General features: G+C 44.1%; 1 protein-coding gene and 1 pseudogene across 1 annotated transcript in view; both read left to right on the forward strand.

Moving 5' to 3' along the window:
* The window catches only part of POLR1B (RNA polymerase I subunit B), a 34,176-nt gene that overhangs the window by 648 nt on the left and 13,498 nt on the right, over positions 1 to 20,030 (forward strand). The window contains exons 2-10 of the mRNA XM_059405610.1: positions 4,413 to 4,580; positions 4,826 to 4,972; positions 6,705 to 6,837; positions 8,152 to 8,288; positions 9,145 to 9,368; positions 10,362 to 10,533; positions 13,383 to 13,554; positions 14,759 to 15,040; positions 15,921 to 16,054. Of these exons, the coding sequence (XP_059261593.1) occupies positions 4,413 to 4,580; positions 4,826 to 4,972; positions 6,705 to 6,837; positions 8,152 to 8,288; positions 9,145 to 9,368; positions 10,362 to 10,533; positions 13,383 to 13,554; positions 14,759 to 15,040; positions 15,921 to 16,054 (1,569 nt within the window). The remainder of the gene's footprint in view (positions 1 to 4,412; positions 4,581 to 4,825; positions 4,973 to 6,704; positions 6,838 to 8,151; positions 8,289 to 9,144; positions 9,369 to 10,361; positions 10,534 to 13,382; positions 13,555 to 14,758; positions 15,041 to 15,920; positions 16,055 to 20,030) is intronic.
* LOC132022146 (NADH dehydrogenase [ubiquinone] 1 beta subcomplex subunit 8, mitochondrial-like) lies at positions 669 to 2,209 on the forward strand (annotated as a pseudogene).

Consider the following 20,030-nt stretch of genomic DNA (forward strand, 5'->3'; position numbering starts at 1 on the left):
GGGGCACTGGCCTCGGGTAGGGGTCCTGGATAGATGGCTTGGAGGTCCCGATATAATCCCAAGTAGTTGTACCCCTCGATCGCGCCACACCCCGCGCGGGGCCTGGCATTTGTAGTCGACTTGACTAGGGGAATACTAGATGTGTTTGTCACTGCTGGATTTCTCTGTGACTGGAACCCGTAGTGTTTTGTGGGACAGGTCCAGCGTGCGGTGACAGCCATGCACAACGCACGCGCTTTCATATCACTGGGAGTTTTCACTTCTCCGAGAAACTTCCCTGAAAAGGTTCTGAGCCCATTCACCCAAAGACCGTACTGTGGGAGGTCGTCCTTCCACGGTTTTCTTCGCTCACAGTTTTAAAGGGAGAAACTGCTGGACACCTGTTCTGAATTAGGTGGGTGTTGAGGAAGATACAGATGAGGCATAGAAGCGAGATGGGGTAGCCGTAATACTTGCTCAGCGTTAAGTGATTGATCTAAAAGGTAAGGTAGGAGAGTTCAAGTGAAGGTGGTGGTGGGAGGTCGAGTCCCCTTTAGTCAGCACAGCCACTGTCTCCAGGTGCTAGGCTCTGAGGGTCAGGAGGAGGCAGTCCTGTGTGAGACACAGTTCTTGCTTTTGAGGCCTTGGTATCACGTTTTGCGAGTGGAGTGGAGGAGAGAGAGGGACACATGGAAGCAGTCAGTGCCAGTACTCTGGAAAACTGCTCTGCCAAGCACTATGGTAGGGTATTTGGGGAGCACATAGGAGGCAAGGCTAATCCAGGTGCTTGAGATAAGGCAGGGTCAGGTGAATTGAAGGGGGGAGGAGAGTGCACTCCCTCCAGGGGAAGCGGAAGAGCACAACTCAGGGGACACTACCGTGTGGGTTTATTGGGTAGGATTTGTGTCCTGAGAAGTAGGGGTAGTAGATCTGCGTCCTGAGAAGTAGGGGTAGTAGATTTGCCAGTTTCTGATACTTGAACTCTCCAAATAATGCAAGAGCATTGAAGTTTCTTTGAAGATTAATTAATACTCCTTCACCTTTTGGCAACAGATAAAGCTGATGAAAAATATTTGTGTCGTATCTCTGAGAAAAACCATATCTAATTAAAGGTTAATGAGCATTGGGGTTTATTGAAACAGTGAAAAAAAGAGCCCGGGATTCAGATGATCAAGGAAGACTTGCTCTAAAATAAAAATGCACGTATACACAAGACTTTTTAGGAGGAGGAGTCATAGATAGACTGGCGGTTCTCAAACTTTTTGGTCCCATAACAATCTCCTGCTCAAAAACTCTTGAGGGAGGGGCACCTGGGTGCCCCTGTTTCCTCCACTCTCTGCCTGCTTCTCTGCCTGCTTGTGATCTCCGTCTGTCAAATAATAAAATAAACAAATAAATAAATGAATGAATGAATAAAAATCTTTGAAATAAAAAAAAAATTCTTGAGGGAGCGTAAAGAGCTTTTATCAGTATTTACTCTATTAGAAATTGAGGTTGAGAAGTTTTTACAACACTAATTCATTTAAAAGATAAACCAATTAGATACTAACATTTTTAATAAAAATATTTTGGGGAAGGATGAAGGTGGTGGTTGCCAGGGTGTAGGTCCTGGAAGTCTGATGGCTGCAAAGGGCAGCTGGGACCATGGTGCTGTTGGGTACACAGACAGCCTCCCACATTACCAAGAACTTGCTCTTGGGGCTGTATCCCAGGAACCCTATCCCAAGACCCCAGAAGAACCAGCCACTGTTGCCAAAGAAGTATAATACGGGGGTGGAAGACTACGAGCCATACTCAGATGACAGACAACATGGGGTGCAGCGACTACCAGAAGCTCCCTGACCACTCTTGGCAGGAGAGGGATCCATGGTATGACTGGGACCGCCCAGGCCTGAGGTTGAACTGGGATGAACAGATGTACTGGAACCTTGACATGTCCATGGGAGCCTTGTGGACACATCTCCTTTGCCTGTTTCCTGAAATCTCATGTGTAAGCACCTCTTGGGCTTTGTGGCCTTCATGGTATTCATGTTTCGGGGTGGGGAAACTTATGCCACCTACCAGCCCATGGGGCCAAAGCGGTGTCCTTATAATAATCTGTACCTGGAACGAGGCAGTGATCCCACTGAAAGGCCCAAGCTGGTGGTTCTTTATGAGATCTGAGGAGACTCCATCAGCTTTGTTCCCCCTAAGCGACTCCCCTGTTTCTAGAGATTTAACTTTAATGAAATCCCTGATAAAAACTTAGTGCTATGGTTTAAAAAAATTTTTTTTCTGGGGCGCCTGGGTGGCTCAGTGGGTTAAGCCGCTGCCTTCGGCTCAGGTCATGATCTCAGGGTCTTGGGATCGAGTCCCGCATCGGGCTCTCTGCTCAGCAGGGAGCCTGCTTCCTCCTCTCTCTCTCTCTGCCTGCCTCTCTGCCTACTTGTGATCTCTCTCTGTCAAATAAATAAATAAAATCTTAAAAAAAAAAATTTTTTTTCTAAAGCAGAAAAAATTAAAGGTAAATGATATTTTTGCACATTTTTAAAATGTCTGGCTTATTAGAAGACAGCTGGATTCCCATTTCTGCTTCTGTATTCAATGTCTTGCAATATGTTGTTTTAATTAAAAGTACATGTAGAAAATGTAACCTGCCCAGATAATGATGCTGCACCGTAGCTGGTACCGTGAGACTAGGAGAAAATGTTGTTGCAGAAAACACAGTAAAGTAAGTGACTAACAGAGTCCAGGGAAGAATAACCTTTGTCATATTTTTGTTTGTTTAGAGTTTTGCCCAATTTGGGGATGGGGGGGATGGATTCCAAATTAATACATCACAGTCATCTTTTCAGAATACAGTCGATTCTCATTTTTCAGGAATTCGTATTTATTAATTGCCTACTCACTAAAATTTATTTGTAACCCCCAAGTCAATATTCACCATGTGCAGGGGCACCTGCGTGACCCAGTTTAGGTTAAGCCTCTGCCTTTGGCTCAGGTCATAATCTCAGGGTCCTGGGATGAAGCCCCACTTTGGGCTCTCTGCTCAGCAAGGAGCCTGCTTCCCCCTCTCTGCCTACTTGGGATCTCTCTTTGTCAAATAAATAAATAAACTCTTAAAATATTCACCACATGCAGAGTGGTGAAAAATTTGAATTGCCCAATGGCCATCATCCCAACTGAGGTCCAAGAAGGTGATGCTCCACTTTCTTGTTTCAAGCTCTTGTACTATAAATAAGTATCCTTCTCTAAGTCTGTCCAGTTTTTCTCATTCTGGTGCTTTTTATTAGTGATTTCACTGTTTAAGATGGTCCTCAAGCACAGTGCTATCTAGTGTTCCAAGTGCAGAAAGGCTGTGACGTATCCCTTAGAAAATCTGTGTTAGATAACCTTTGTTCAGTCATGAGTTAGTGCTGTTGGCTGTGGGTTCAGTGTTCATGAATCAACATATATATTGAATAAAGTATCCTTAAAACAAGGTTATGTATTGATCAGTTGACGAAATGTGGTCGGGGACCCACAGGAACCTAATTTTGTCTTTCCCCTCAGAACGGTGGTTCAGTATTCACTAATCCAGTGTTTGTTTCAACTTTATAGACCAGAGCTATCTCAAGTAATGAGATCGTATTGAGATATAGATAGTGCAGCTATGGCTTGAAAAAGTGAATCTTCTCCCTTTTAAAAATTAATGCTTAATTTTAATCCTTAAACAGGACAGATTAAAATTTTGTTTTAGAATAAAATACTAAATTCTAAAGCAATGCCAGCTTTAGATAAAATTGTAAAATTTAGAAAAGGTCAACTGAACTGACATGAGGAGGAGAATCTTTATTTTCTTGGCCCCACTTTCGGCATTCTTGTTCTAACGCTAAGGCTTAGGGATTCATAATTGGTTGTAGGGGAGCTCAGTGATGCCCTTTCCTCAGAAGAGCAGAGCTTCCCCCAGGGAGCAGTGCAAAGAAGCAGCTGTTGTGGCAGAGGAAGGACCACGGCCCCCACCTGTGGCTCTGGCTTCAGAACGAGGCCACCATGGAATGAAATGTACAGATATCAAAGAAGGGCATTAGAGTGTCTGGTCCTAAATCAGCAGGTGTTTCCATATCCTTGCCTGTTAGGCGCAGTCCCATTTGTATGGCTACATACTTAGCAAACACCAAGTATAACAGAGAAGGCAGACACTTGGTTCAGAGAACAGCTTTGTTCTGTACATAACTGTCCCTCGAGCCTGCTACGAATGTGACTTGTAGACCGTCATGATCTGAAGTAGTACATCCTCGTTTTAGGGACTTGGGGTGTGAGTACAGTGGATGTAGCTTTAACCCTCTTCCTAGATAGGTCACCTGCAGCATGGTAGGCATCAGTGCGTGTAGAATGTGTGGGGTTTGGAAGAACCCTAGAGAAAGAGGGTCTTGGAGAAATGCAAGCAGTTAATAGTATGGATTGTATTTCAGGCTATCCCTCCCTTTGAATTCGCTTTCAAAGATGAGCGCATCTCCCTTACTATTGTGGACGCTGTCATCAGCCCGCCCATGGTTCCGAAAGGCAACATCTGCAAAGAGCTCAACATTTATCCAGCCGAATGCCGGGGCCGGAGGAGCACCTACCGGGGCAAGCTGACGGTCAGTACAAGTGACAGCATGCAACCCTCACACGGTGCGTCTGTGAGACTACAGCTGACGCCTCATAAAGCGTATACCAGAATTCTGCTTTCTTAGCATGGTCGTCCAAGAGATTCCATCTTCTAAATTGAAAGCATATGTTCATTTACTTTCCGGCCTTCCTCCTTACTCTCTTAAAATACTTGTTCTTGTAGATGCACACAGTTTCTTTTTCTTAAGTATTTTTTTCTCTCCTTTTCCTTTAGGCTGATATCAACTGGGCAGTGAATGGAATCTCAAGAGGAATCATTAAACAGTTTCTTGGCTACGTTCCCATCATGGTGAAGTCTAAGCTTTGCAACTTACACGGCCTTCCTCCCAAAGCCCTCATTGAGCACCATGAGGAAGCAGAGGTAACTGTGGGCGCCCGGTATGCTGCAGGGCCGGGCGATGCTAGAGAAGGCCCGAGGTGGGGGCGAGAAGATCCGACACTCATCAGTGGGAATCAGATTTTCCTTCTCTGCTTCCGTTTCTGGTTAGGTTAAATGGGGCTGGCTCCCTTGGGTGCATCTTGTGCTGGGCTCAGAATGAGGCTCAGAGACAGTGTATGAGAAGTGGCCATACAGTTAGAGAACGTTATTATTGTGGGGGAAGAATTGACAGGCTTTTCCCGAATTTTCCAGAGGATACACATTTAGAGATGTTCTGTTTTACCAGCAGTAAGACTGTGTGAGCATATTAAACGCTTCCCCTACCTTCCCTTCGGCGTCTCTTTCAGCCACGGTAGGTGGCTTTGCAGTATTGAGTTGGAGTGATCAGGAGCACAGACTCTGCCTGGAGTGGGGAGACTGTAACATGTAACGTGCTGGGATGAGCGTGATGGTGTCAGATCTGGATTTGACATACAGATGCTCCACTTAACCACTTATGTGGGTTTGGGCACATTCCATCTTTCTGAGCCTCCATTCCCTCTGCTGGGCATAACAACTGTGCCTCTTGTTATTACGAGGATTAAATGGGATGGTAACATAGAACTCCTAGCATGCTTACACCTGCTTCAGAGTGGGGCTGCCACTATAGTAGTATTTTTTTTTTTTTTTTTTTTTACAGAAGTGAGATACTAGAACTGTGAAAAAATAGTTTCCTCTTTAGCTGATCTGAATTTCTGGTTTCCAGAGGGTTTTGTTTTGTTTTTTTAAGATTTCATTTATTTACTTAACAGACAGAGATCACAAGTAGGCAGAGAGGCAGGCAGAGAGAGAGAGGGGGAAGCAGGCTCCCTGCTGAGCAGAGAGCCCCACTCAGGGCTCCATCCCAGGACCCTGGGATCATGACCTGAACTGAAGGCAGAGGCTTAACCCACTGAGCCACCCAGGTACCCCATCCAGAGTTTTTGTACAAAGTTTTTTTTTTTAACTTATTTGAGAAACCTTATTTGCCTGGAAGCAAATGGCTATTGTTTTCATCTCTTTGCAGTAAGGTTTTTTTGTTTTTGTTTTGTTTTTTAAATATCATATGAAGACAAATCATTTTAGGGGACAAAAGGGCAAGTTAGGTCGAGCCTGTCCAGTGGAAGAAAGTACCCTGATTTTCTTCCGTACTTTTCTCCCAGGTCCCCAGAACCTTTTTTTTTTTTTTTTTTAAAGATTTTATTTGTTTATTTGACAGACCGAGATCACAGCAGACAGAGAAGCAGGCAGAGAGAGAGAGAGGGAAGCAGGCTCCCTGCCGAGCAGAAAGCCCGATGCGGGACTCGATCCCAGGACCCTGAGATCATGACCTGAGCTGAAGGCAGCGGCTTAACCCACTGAGCCACCCAGGTGCCCCCCCCAGAACCTTTTTAATGTACTTGAGAAGACTGTTGGTTCACACACTAACAGATTCCATACAGTTTCCAAGGGATCTGTAGACCCTTTCGCCTCCGTGTGTACCTGGCACTATATCTGGCAGGTAGTTTCATGTTTATAACTAATGTATCTTATTTTTTTTAATTAACATAAAATGTATTACTTGTTTCAGGGGTACAGGTCTGTGAATCATCAGTTTTACACAACTCACAGCTCTCACTATAGGGCATACCCTTCCCAGTGTCCATTACGATTAATGTATCTTTGTTTAACAAATTATAATTCATCTCTTCGGCAGGAAATGGGAGGCTATTTTATAATAAATGGCATTGAAAAAGTCATCCGAATGTTGATTATGCCTCGGAGGAATTTCCCCATTGCAATGATCAGACCAAAATGGAAAACCAGAGGGCCTGGCTATACTCAGTATGGTAAGTTGTAGTGACTTTTGGAATGTTCTTTTAGAAAAGTTTTGTTTTTCTGGGGCGCCTGGGTGGCTCAGTGGGTTGGGCCTCTGCCTTTGGCTCAGGTCATGATCTTGGGGTCCTAGGATCAAGCCCCACATCAGGCTCTCTGCTCGGCGGGGAGCCTGCTTCCTCCTCTCTCTACCTGCCTCTCTGCCTACTTGTGATCTCTCTCTCTGTTAAATAAATAAAATCTTAAAAAAAAAAAAAAAAAGGAGAAGTTTTGTTTTTCTAGTATGCATTTCTGTGCTAAGAATTTATAGTGAAAAACCCTACTTTCTATTATGTGTTCTTTTTTTCACATTGAAAGAGCACATGTATTTATGGTATTGCTTACAAAGATGGAGGTTGGCCTGACTTTACCAGAGGTTAGTATGGGTCTCAGAAGTCTCCTGGAGCAGGCTGCCATGGCATTCCTCTTGGGGTCCCTGGCAGACAGCCACCTGGACTCTGAGCACTCTCTGTGACCAGGCCTGGCTTCTTAGACAACATTTTACATTCTTGGGCAGCCCTGCAGTTAAATAATTGAGCTAAAAATCAGCCTCTAATGATAGCCCGACGTACTAGGTCTAGAATAACAGCAACTCTGCAAGTCACAATGTCTAGTCATTTATCCTTTTGCATCACTGATGCAGAGTGTCTCAGTGATCTTTGCTTAACGCAAACAAACTTAAAATCTATAATTCTGCTTTTCTCCATTTGAACTCTTTGATCAAGCCATCATCTCTTGATTGGATTCCACAGGGTATGAGGGATATAAAGTGCTATGTGATCAGGCTTCACAGGGTGCCAGTGATACAACGTGTTATAAGACACGGACCCTGCTCTGGAAAGAAACTTTGAAGTTGGATTAAATTTCTGTAGCTTCGGTTACTAAGAGGTTTTCAACCAGGGAGGTTTTGCACCCTAGTGGACATTCGGCAATGGAGACGTTTTTGGTTGCCAGTCTTTGCCAACCTTCATGATTTGGCTCTATTTTTAAGAGGGTAGATAGGGGCGCCTGGGTGGCTCAGTGGGTTAAGCCTCTGCCTTTGGCTCAGGTCATGATCTCAAGGTCCTGGGATCGATCCCCGCATCGGGCTCTCTGCTCAGTAGGGAACCTGCTTCCCCTCCTCTTTCTGCCTGCTGCTCTGCCTACTTGTGGTCTCTTTCTCTCTGTCAAATAAATAAATAAAATCTTTAAAAAATTTTATTTAAGAGGGTAAACATTATTCAGAAGAAAAAATGACAGAAGCAGTTACAATATTACTGAGTTTTTGACTTCTTGCTTTGTTTCAATAGGAGTCTCAATGCACTGTGTGAGGGAGGAACATTCTGCAGTCAATATGAACCTTCACTACTTGGAAAATGGCACGGTTATGTTGAACTTTATTTATCGGAAAGAACTATTTTTTCTTCCTTTGGGATTTGCACTTAAGGTGTGACTTCATGAATATATTTCTTTTGCTATGAAGACCTTCACTGTGCAGAATGGATGGATAGGGTCTCCTTAGCGGTATTCATGCTGTACCAGCTGTGCACTGCTCAATAACAAATTCTCCAAAATTTGGTGGCTTAAACCATCTGTAAACATTTCCCTCTTACTATTTCTGTGGCCGGGAGCTTGGAAGTGGCTGGGACTGGGGGACACGTCTGCCTTGGGATGTCAGGAGGTTGCAGTGAGATGTAGGGACTGTGGTCATTTAAAAGGCTTGACTAGGAGCAAAGGGTCCACATCCAGGGTGGTCGCTCACAGCTGGCCCATCATTATGGGCTATTGGTGGGAGGTCCCAGTTCCTCCGCATGGGCCTTTGGACTGGCTGAGTTAGCAAGGCTATACCTGCAGTCCCTTCTATGACCTGTCCCTGAGAGTCACACATCCACCTTTCCTCTGTATTGTTTTGGTCCCACGGGCCACTGCTGACTTAGTTTGGGAGGAGGCTGCATAAGGCTGTGAATGCCAGAAGGCGAGGCTCACTGGGGCCCTCTTGCCGTCTTACCATATAGCCTCTAATGAGAGCCCTGTCTGCCGTATCTAGAATAACAGCATCTCAGCAAGTCACAATGTCTAGGCATTTATTCTTTTGCGTCACTGATGCAGAATGTCTTAGCAATCTCTGTTTAACGCCGAAACAACTTAAAATCTTATCTCGGAGAGTTCATTTCCATTCACCCATAGTGGAGTGTTAATTTTTCTTGGATCTTAGAAAAATAGAAAATTGTTACTAAACGGGTAAAATGGTTTAGTTATTATGAGTAATTCAAAAGAAAACTTTTCTTTTTTTTTTTTCCTAGGCGCTTGTCAGCTTTTCCGATTACCAGATTTTTCAGGAGCTCATGAAAGGCAAAGAGGAGGACTCTTTCTTTCGGAACTCCGTTTCTCAGATGTTAAGGATCGTCATGGAAGAGGGTTGTTCCACACAAAAGCAGGTTCTTAACTATCTAGGTGAACGCTTCAGAGTCAAGCTCAGTCTTCCTGACTGGTGTCCAAATGAACAAGCTGCAGAGTTTCTGTTTAAGTATGTGTGGTTTTGCTTAAACTGCGTTTTCTTTTCTTTTTTTTTTTTTTTTCCCCGTGGGGCGGAAAGTGTCAGTGGTTCTTTTTATTGGTTGTAGTTAGTGCTGGTGCGTCATCTGGGACTCAGAATGGACCTGCGGGTAGGATTCTGGTCTAAGGAAGTAGGGGCTAGCCCTGTGTTTCCATGGCCATCCTCACCTTTTCCTTTTATGGTAGTTTTATTTTATTTTATTGTACTTTTATACTTTTACTTTGAAACAACTTAGGATTTCTGGAATCGCTGCAAAAATAGTATGGTGGACACTTCCATTCGCTATTCGGTATCATTTGACTACATTTGCTTTTGTAATTTCTCTGCATGTGACAAACATGTTTCTTTGTGCAACATTTGAAGGTTGTAGGCAGGACGTCCCTTTGTTTCCCCAAGGCAGGGACTCTGGGTTCTGTAACCACTGTCTAGTTCTTAGCACTATCCAGTATGTAGCCACAAGACCCATCAGGAGCCCTTGAGTAGCCAGTGCAACTGAGAAACTAAATTCTTAAGTTTATTTAATAATTTTAATTAATTTGGGGCACTGGCGTGGCGCAGTGGGTTAAAGCCTCTACCTTCAGCTCAGGTCATGATATCAGGGTCCTGGGATTGAGCCCCACATTGGGCTCTCTGTCAGCAGGGAGTCTGCTTCCCCCCCCCTTCCTGCCTCTCTGCCTACTTGTGATCTCTGTCAAATAAATAAATAAAATCATTTAAAAAATAATTTTAATTAATTTAAATGTAAATGTGGCCATTTACACACCGTGTTGTCTAGCACAGCTCTGGACCTTGTGACGATGTGCTGTCCTTTTGCTTATGTTGCCAGTGAAGATGAAAAGCAATTTTTTGAAAACGAGTAAGCTCTTCTAGGTAAAGAGGAATCAGGCCCCTTGGTCAGTAGATCATCAAGGACGAGTAGTAACAAAATGGTTTTTTAAAAAGCTTTGCTTTCTCTTTTGACAGCCAGTGCGTCTGTATCCACCTGAAATCCAATACGGAAAAGTTTTATATGCTTTGTCTCATGACCCGGAAGCTCTTTGCATTAGCCAAAGGAGAGTGCATGGAGGACAGTCCGGATAGTTTAGTGAATCAGGAAGTCTTGACGCCCGGTCAGCTCTTCCTCATGTTTCTGAAGGTAAGTGCCTGCTGCTCTCGCCCCGGCCAGCTGCCCTTCTCGTGGAATACTGTGGCAGTTTCCGGCAGTATTGTTTCCTGCATGGTTATGATTTGTAGTTTGGGTGTGTTACATAGTCCGCCTTTTCTTTTTCTGTGTTTACTGAGCAGTAAGGGACTTGATCAAAGATCTTAGTTTATACCAAATTCAGAAATGTCCTTCATGGGGCGCCTGGGTGGCTCAGTGGGTTAGTCCTCTGCCTTCGGCTCAGGGCATAGTCTCAAGGTCCTGGGATCGAGTCACCCATCGGGCTCTCTGCTCGGCGGGGAGCCTGCTTCCTTGCTCTCTCTCTGACTTTTCTGCCTTCCTCTCTGCCTGCTTGTGATCTGTCTCTCTCTGTGTCAAATAAATAAATAAAATCTTTAAAAAAAAAAAAAGTCCTTCATGTTTCTTAGTGGCTAAGTGAAGACAGTAGCAGATCTTGGTTGTAACATTAATGACCCCGAGTGACTGGCCTAACCATGTGTCATTTCCTTTTGCATCATTTTTGTTTTAAACTTCTAAACCTCTGAACGTGGGACACAATAAGAATCTTCAGGAAGGTACATGACAGTGACCTAATCTGAATCATAGCCTTGCATTGGCCATTTCACTGAGTGTTGCTGCAGAGATTGAAGTGTCTGTCATTTCTGTGCTTGGTTCTGAGGGCTAAGGCTTCTCAACTGTGAGGGAGCAAGAGCGAGTGCCGGGCTGCCCTTGCTGAACTTGAGAACAGATCAGGTGGGCGCCGTGCCTCACCTTCTGTGACGTCTCCCTTCCCTGCCCTTAGCATCGTCTGCTCAGCCTCATACGCCTCAACCTTTTAGCGGGAAGGCTGGTGGACCTCTCAGGAAGGCTCCCGAGAGGCCTCTCTGGCTTCTCTTGCTCTGTTGTGTGCAGCCTTTACATATAAGTCCCCAGTCAGCTGGGGACTCACACCTAGTCCCAAAAAGTGCGAGAACCTAAAAGAACGCAATTTGGCAGGAAAAACTGACCTGCAGTCCAGGGGGCTATTTATAATTTTTACTGATTCTACTTAGTGTGACAGTTTATATGTTTCACTGTAGAACTGTGTTTGATTACAATTCAGTGCCTCAGTCTTTATCAGAGGTGTTAGGTTTGTGCGCCTGCTACCTTTCTAGAATCTGGAAAATTCTTTTTTTTTTTTTTAAGATTTTATTTATTTGTTTGACAGAGATCACAAGTGGGCAGAGAGGCAGGCACAGAGAGAGGGAAGCAGGCTCCCTGCTGAGCAGAGAGCCCAATGCCCGATGTGGGGCTCAATCCCAGGACCCTGAGATCATGACCTGAGCCGAAGGCAGAGGCTTAACCCACTGAGCCACCCAGGTGCCCTAGAGTCTGGAAAATTCTTAATACTGAAATACGTTTGGCCCAAGTGGTCTTGTGATGCACTGCTTCTTGAGGAAAAGTTTGTTGTGAGGCTTAAGTAAATATGCCAAGGGCCAGCATACAGTATATGCCCAAGAAATGCTGCTTGCTCTCTTAGCAAGTTAACGACAAAGTGACAGGAGGCAAATGTGTGACTAGGGAGCGAGGTTAGCTCCTCATTCCCCCAGTCTCCTCCTGTCTTGGGTTGCAGAGCTGCTCCCCATGTCTCTTGATCTTGCCTGACTTTCTCTTCTCTTTTCTTTCTTTTCTATTTTCCATTGTGTTTCAGATTTCTGGGAGAAGAGTCAGTCTTTTCTACTAGTTTGTCAGCCATCTTGTATTTTGGGTGTCATTTGGAGACTTTGACCTCCTTTTAGTTGTTTTAATTGGTAGGACAACAGGCTGCTGCTTGGTCTTAAAGCTTTGTTTTTGTTGTCCGTTTCTCCCTGTCGAAGCTGTTCTGACCGCTTGATAAAAGCCCTTTTTTTTGGTTGTTTAAATATTTTATTTACTTATTTGACAGAGACACAGCGAGAGAGGGAACACAAACAGCGGAGTGGGAGAGAAGAAGGAGCTTCCTGCTGAGTAGGGAGTCCGATGTGGGGCTTGATCCCAGGACCCCGGGATCATGACCTGAGCTGAAGGCAGACATTTAATGAGTCACCCAGGCGCCTCTGATAAGAGCATCTTTTTTTCTTTTTTTTAAAGTTGGTTTTTTTTTTTTTTAACTTTATTTTTTTGACTGAGCCACCCAGGCGCCCCCGATAAGAGCATCTTAATGAAAGCACTCTAACACCAGAGCAAACCACTAGTGTCGAGAGTGTTGACTGGCAGTTTTGCCCCACTCCAGGGGACATTTTACAGTGCCCAGAGACAGTTCTGGTAGTCACGGCTTGGGGGATGCTACAGGCCTCCAGTGGGTTAGGGCCAGGGACACTGCTGGACATCCTACATGCATGCTGGGCCCATCACCATGAAGAACTATCCAGCTAAAATGTCAGTAGTGCTGAGGTGGAGAAACTCTCATCTACAGGTGTTTGTAGATTCTATCTTAATAATGCCTGACCTGGGGCGCCTGGGTGGTTCAGTAGGTTAAGCCTCTGCCTTCAGCTCAGGTAATGGTCTCAGGGTCCTGGGATCGATCAGTCCCTGCATCGGGCTCTCTGCTCAGCAGGGAGCCTTCTTTCTCCTCTCTCTCTGCCTGCCTCTCTGCCTACTTGTGATTTTTCTCTCTGTCAAATAAATACATAAAATCTTTAAAAAAAAAAAAAAAAAACAAGAATGCCTGACCTATAATAGTGCATGGTTTTCAGGTTTATAGGCCAGACATTTTCCATGTCAAATGTATAAATTAGTGGGCCTTTGTTGCAAATGTACAGATTACATGGGAGTAAATACAAAACATGAATAATTTGAATGTAATGGCTTAAATTTTATTTTAGGAAAAAATGGAATCTTGGTTAGTATCTATTAAAATAGCTCTAGACAAGAGGGCTCAGAAGACGAATGTGTCCATAAACACTGAAAATTTGATGAAGATTTTTAATCTGGGAACAGACCTTACAAAGCCGTTTGAGTATCTTCTTGCTACTGGAAATCTGCGTTCTAAAACAGGTAAAACTAAACGGATTGGCTTTGTTTTAGTTGCACTGCGTTTGCTCAGTGTAGATTTATATATTGCTAAGAGAGGTTCTTTTTGAAAGTGATCTTGTCCCTTTCAGTAAAGACCGATTTCATGTTGTAAATTTGACAAATGTGTTTCGGTCTGAAGGACTTGAGACAAGGCGTCCGTGGAGCTTAAATCTACTTCTCGCTGTCACGTGCATCTCTGTGGCTCTTTCCAGAATACTAAAGACAGCGTAGCTCTGTGAGGAGCAGTCACCAGGACAGATAGTCTGGGAGGGTTGTAGATGTGTTCCTGTCCCTAAATCAGGTGCTTTAGAAAGGCCTGGAAGACTTAGGTGGTCATTGAGAACCCAGAAATATGCTGGTTTTGTTTTTTGTGGGTTTTTTTTTTTTTTTCCCCAAACAGATGGTACTAATGCAGTTTTTTTTTTTTTTTTTTGAAGATTTTATTTATTTATTTGACAGGCAGAGAGGCAGGCAGAGAGAAAGAGGGAAGCAGGGTCCCCGCTGAGCAGAGAGCCTGATGTGGGGCTCGATCCCAGGACCCTGAGATCATGACCTGAGCCGAAGGCAGAGGCTTTAACCCGCTGAGCCACCTAGGCGCCCCCAGTGCATATTGTTCTTAAGGATAACAACTTCTTACACATTCTCCCGGCCTCAATGATGGGTCCCATTTAGTTACTTGCTGTTTCATATTCATTTAACATTTCCCCCTAAGGAGGTAGTCATAGAGGAGAGAGAGAACCAGGAGACTGATATAATTTGGAAGTCTGGGGGGTTTTACTGCCTTTTTTTGTAAACTCTTCCCACTCAGGAGAGCTAATAAACTTTCTAATAACTCACTGTGTAATTTATAGCGTGCCCTGAGGTGCTTGTCCTCAGAGCCTCAAATCAAAAGAGACTTGTGTTTTTATTTTAATTTTAATTTAATTTAATTTAATTGTTTTTTAAGTTTTTTTTGTTTATTTGACAGACAGAGATCACAAGTAGGCAGAGAGGCATGCAGAGAGAGAGGAAGGGAAGCAGGAAGCAGGCTCCTCACTGAGCAGAGAGCCTGATGCGGGGTTCGATCCCAGGACCCTGGGATCATGATCTGAGCTGAAGGCAGAGTTAACCCACTGAGCCACCCAGGTGCCCCGAGACTTGTGTTTTTAAGTTGAGCCTGTTTCTGAATGATTTTTATTTTATGAAGGTCTTGGCTTCCTGCAAGATTCTGGCCTTTGTGTTGTGGCTGATAAGCTGAACTTCGTACGCTATCTCTCCCATTTCCGCTGTGTGCACAGAGGGGCCGATTTTGCCAAGATGAGGACCACCACGGTACGCAGACTGCTGCCGGAGTCCTGGGGCTTCCTGTGTCCTGTGCACACCCCAGACGGGGAGCCCTGCGGCCTCATGAACCACTTGACTGCTGTGTGCGAGGTTGTTACACAGTTTGCGTACACGGCATCTGTTCCCGCTCTGCTGTGCAGCTTGGGTATGTGGGGTGTGGCCAGAAGCCGTCTCATTTGGGTATGTGGGTTTGAACAAGTGCAAACTATTAAGGTTTGCTTCTTTGGAGGCTGAGCAGAGAATTCCTGTAAGAATTGTTTCTTCTTCTATGCTGGAGTTGGTCTGATCTCTTGGCTCTTCCGTAGGACAGGTACATTTTTTTGTTTTAAATGAGTGAAGGAGGAATTAAATATGGTTTTGTTCTCACACACACACACACACACACCCCTCCCCAACCCCCCTCCCCAACCCCCAACCAAAAAAAAAATGTCAAAGCATTTGAAATAAAGCAGCATTCAGTATTGAATATCAGAAATAACGTTTTGGGTCACTCTCTGTGCATCTGATTTCTTGACCGCTACATCTCTAAGTATGGAACCCTGTCATTTTTCAGGAAGACAGTTGAAAAGGAGTAATCTAGTCTGTACCATCAGAGACATAGTCTTTGTTCCCGGGGATCTTCTGGCTGCTCTCTCTGCTTTGGCTGAATGTCCTGGAACGCCCACAAAGCAAATACATTTTAACAAGTAGACAAATTCACAAGTGTGGAATCCACAAATAATGAGGGTCACATGTAGTTAGGCTTTGGGGGAAAAGTTCATCTGTTTCCATGGTTCAGCTCAAAATATAGAAGGTATACATATACCCTTGTCCCCCAGCTGCTCTCCCCCCAGACAGAGTCACTAGCTGCTCATGTGTCCTCATGCAGTGACTTAGAAACACTAAAGCAATAAAAAAATGTGGTTTAGAGACAAGATGACTAGCTGTCTAAAATGACGAAGCGGTTGCTGAGCCCACCTGGAGGGACTTCTGGCTGTAGGAAAAAAGCATTCCGACGTGAGCATTCTGTGTGTTTGTTTCACCAGGGGTCACTCCAGTTGACGGAACTCCACACCGACCGTACAGCGAGTGCTACCCTGTCCTGCTGGATGGCGTCATGCTCGGCTGGGTGGATAAGGAACTCGCTCCTAGCATTGCAGATTCGCTCCGACATTATAAGGTGATCTTGCCTCTTGGTGAATTATTCTATGTCTTGATCTTCATTGTCAGTCTTTTTCTCATTGTTGAGGTAGCCGCAGGACTGTCCAGAGTGGTCAGAGGGTCTGGAGATCAGAAGCTAATTCCTAAAATGCCTGGGTGGCTCAGTGGGTTAAGCCTTTGCCTTAGGCTCCAGTCATGGTCATGATCTCAGGGTCCTGGGATCGAGTCCGGCATCGGGCTCTCTGCTCGGCGGGGAGCCTGCTTCCCCTCTCTTTCTGCCTACTTGTGATCTCTCTCTCTCTCTGTCAAACAAATAAATAAAAATCTTAAAAAAAAAATGATACAAAGGTGCCCGTACATCCCCTGTAGTCACAGAGTCTTGTCTTGTGCTGGCCTCGTAGGTTGGGGTCAGTGACAGATACTTTGACCTGAAAGCATTTTTTTTTTGGTAGTTTCCTTGAGGCCCTACCTCTAACAAATTTTAACTTTTCTTGTTTTATAAATACTAGTGGCCTATAGGGGGCCTCAAAATAGCTTCTTTGTATTTCAAGTAATATTAAAGATAGGCAAGATACAAGTCATGTCCTGTTGGCTTCTGGATCTTGAAAGTATATTTTTAAAAAATCAAATAGAATGACATCTTTTAACTAACTTACTTGGAATGTTCCTAACGAGAGTGCCGTTACGAGATGACGAGCATTAAAGAATTGTTCTTTGGCAACAGAATGGGTTGTAGTTCGTGCTCTGGTCTATTTGGTTTAGTTTTGGTTTTTTAGTTTTTAAAATTGTTTTACTTTGGTATAATTGTAAATGTAAAGATGTTTGAACAGCAGGAAGAGCTCCCATGTACCCATTCCCTGGTTCCACCAGTTGTTACGTTTTACGTGGTTTATCCATTTGTACGCTTTTTATAAACAGGTACATAGTTTTTTCTTCTGAACCATTTGAGGGTGGTAGACAGATAAGACGCCTTTTCCACAAAAATTGCAGAGCATTCTTTCTCAGAACAAGGAGTTTCTCTCCTTACTAATCATAGCACGCATTTTTTTTTTTTTTTTTAGATTTTTATTTATTTATTTGACAGAGAGAGAGATCACAAGTAGACGGAGAGGCAGACAGAGAGAGAGAGAGGGAAGCAGGCTCCGCACTGAGCAGAGAGCCCAACGCGGGGCACGATCCCAGGACCCTGAGATCATGACCTGAGCCAAAGGCAGACACTAAGCCCACTGAGCCGCCCAGGCGCCCCACTGTACACTTTTTAGCATCAGGGTAGTGGAATGTGCCCCTGAAACTCAGATGATCCCAGTTGTCTCAGTCAGGTCCTTTATGGTGTTGTTTTCGCCATCCTGGGCTGGGCCCCGGGCAGCATGTATTACATATAGTTACCATGTTGCTTTCATCTCCTTTACTCTGGAACAGTTCCTCAGCCTTTCAGGTCTTAACTTTAAAAAAACAAAACAAAACCTACAGGCCAGTTATTCGATATTCTTTAATTTATGTGGGCATGGAACTTTCTGATGATGTGATTCAGGATATGCTTTCAAGAGGCACATGAGGCTGGCCTGTCCCGAAGCTATGTTAATTATGATCACTCTCAGGTTGTAGTCTCTAGGTTGACCCGCTGCATCGTTACCAGTTTCTGTGTAATTAGTAACTTGTGGAGAGAGATTTGGAAGCTACATGAAAGCCCATGCCCTCATTAGAGTCTCCCCCACGAACTGGTGACTTCTTTGCAGAATTATTACTATTCTGGGGCATCTGGGTGGCTCAGTCAATTAAGTGTCTGCCTTCGGCTTGGGTTATGATCCCTGGGTCCTGGGATCGAGCCCCATGTCGGGCTCCCTGCTCCGCGGGGGACCTGCTTCTTCCTCTCCCACTCCCCCTGCTTGTGTTCCCTCTCTTGCTGTCTGTCAAGTGAGTGAATAAAATCTTAAAACAAAAAAACATAAAAAACTACTCTTCTATTGAGGATTTTTTGCTGAGTTTGTTACTACTGTGATGGCTGCCAGATGGTTTCTTAACTCTATTGTTCCTTCGGCATTTATGAGTTGCTGTTCTGTAAGCAGAGTTTTCCCTTCTCCATTTATTTATTTATTCACATCAGCATTGATTTATAAGATGCTTGTTTCATTTCATGAGTATTCCATTGCTGCTGCTCATTTTGATGCTCAAACTGGATCCGTTTCCACCCTCTCCAGAAGTCCCTGTCCTTTGGTTTTGTTTATAAATTTACATAATAAAATTTACCATTATAACCATTTTAAGTTCTGTGCCATTAAGCACATTCATACTATTATGCAACCATCACCCTGTCCATCTCCGGAAGGTTTTCGTCATCCCAGACTGAAACCCTGTCCGTTCCACAGGAACTCGCCATTTCCCCCTTCCCTGATTTCTGGGACCGCTCTTCCACTTTTCTTTGTGAACTTTGACTTTACTAGGTACCTCATGTCAGTGGAATCATACAATATTTGTCCCTTCGTGTCTGGCTTATTGCACTCGGCATAATGTTTTCCAAGTTCATCCATGTTGTAGCATGGGTCAGAATCGCATTCCTATTTTATTTTATTTATTTATTTTTTTTAAAGTAGAAGCTTCTCTAAGCCTTTTCTTTTTTTTTTTTTTTTAAGATTTTATTTATTTATTTGATAGAGAAGACACAGTGAGAGAGGGAGCACAAGCAAGGGGAGTGGGAGAGGGAAAAGCAGGCTCCCCGATGAGCAGGGAGCCTGATGTGAGGCTCAATCCCAGGATCCTAGGATCTTGACCTGAGCCGAAGGCAGAAGCTTAATGACTGAGCCACCCAGGCACCCCCACATTCCTTTTTTAAACAGAAGAGTATCCCGTTGTATATACCACATTTTGTTGAGCCATTCATTCATTGGTGGACGCTTGGGTTGCTTCCACCGTTTGGCTGTTGTGAATACAGCCGCTATGAACCCGGGTGTCCAAGTACCTTTTCAGATTCTTGCTTTTAGAACTTTTGGGTGTCTGCCTCCCATCGGAACCATTGGATCATACGGTAATTCTGTACTTCGTTCTTGGGTCTGTTTGGGGACAAATCTGTAATATTTTCCCTTAGGTGTGTACTGGGTGTATTATATTAATTTATTCCCTAATAATCATCATTCTCTAGTCATAGTGATGAATAATGAATCCTAAATTCCTGGAATAAATCTCACTTGGTCTTGGTGGATTTTTTTCTTCATTGACATGAGTATCTGCTTTATAAAAAGAATTAGAAAGTTTTCCTTTGGGGCGCCTGGGTGGCTCAGTGGGTTAAGCTGCTGCCTTCGGCTCGGGTCATGATCTCAGGGTCCTGGGATCGAGTCCCGCATCGGGCTCTCTGCTCAGCAGGGAGCCTGTTTCCTCCTCTCTCTCTCTCTCTGCCTGCCTCTCTGCCTACTTGTGATCTCTCTATGTCAAATAAATAAATAAAATCTTAAAAAAAAAAGAAAGAAAGAAAGTTTTCCTTTGGGGCGCCTGGGTGGCTCAATCGGTTAAAGCCTCCCTCTTCAGCTCAGGTCATGATCCCAGGATCCTGGGATCGAGCCCCGCATCAGGCTCTCTCCTCAGCAGGGAGCCTGCTTCCTCCTCTCTCTCTCTGCCTGCCTCTCTGCCTACTTGTGATCTCTGTCTGTCAAATGAATAAATAAAATCTTAAAAAAAAAAAAAAAGTTTTCCTTTGTTTTCAGTGCCCTGGAACAGTTTGTGGAGCATTGGGTTATCTGGGTCTAAGTCTGCTAGAATTCCCCTCTGAAACCGTCTGGCAAGTGCTTTCTTTGGGGGTAGTTTCTGGATACCTTTATTTCTAATATGGAAATTGATCATCTTTTAAAAGGGTTTCTACCTCTCTTGAGGTCTGTTTTGTTAAATTGCATTTTATCCATTTCATCTTGATTTCTTATAGGTATGCAGAGTATACCCATGATTTTAAAATTTAGTTTTAATGTTTTTTTCCTGTTGTTATTTCCTACTCAGCACATTTGTGTGTT

The sequence above is a fragment of the Mustela nigripes genome, chromosome 7, assembly GCF_022355385.1.
Source record: "Mustela nigripes isolate SB6536 chromosome 7, MUSNIG.SB6536, whole genome shotgun sequence".
NCBI lineage: Eukaryota > Metazoa > Chordata > Mammalia > Carnivora > Mustelidae > Mustela > Mustela nigripes.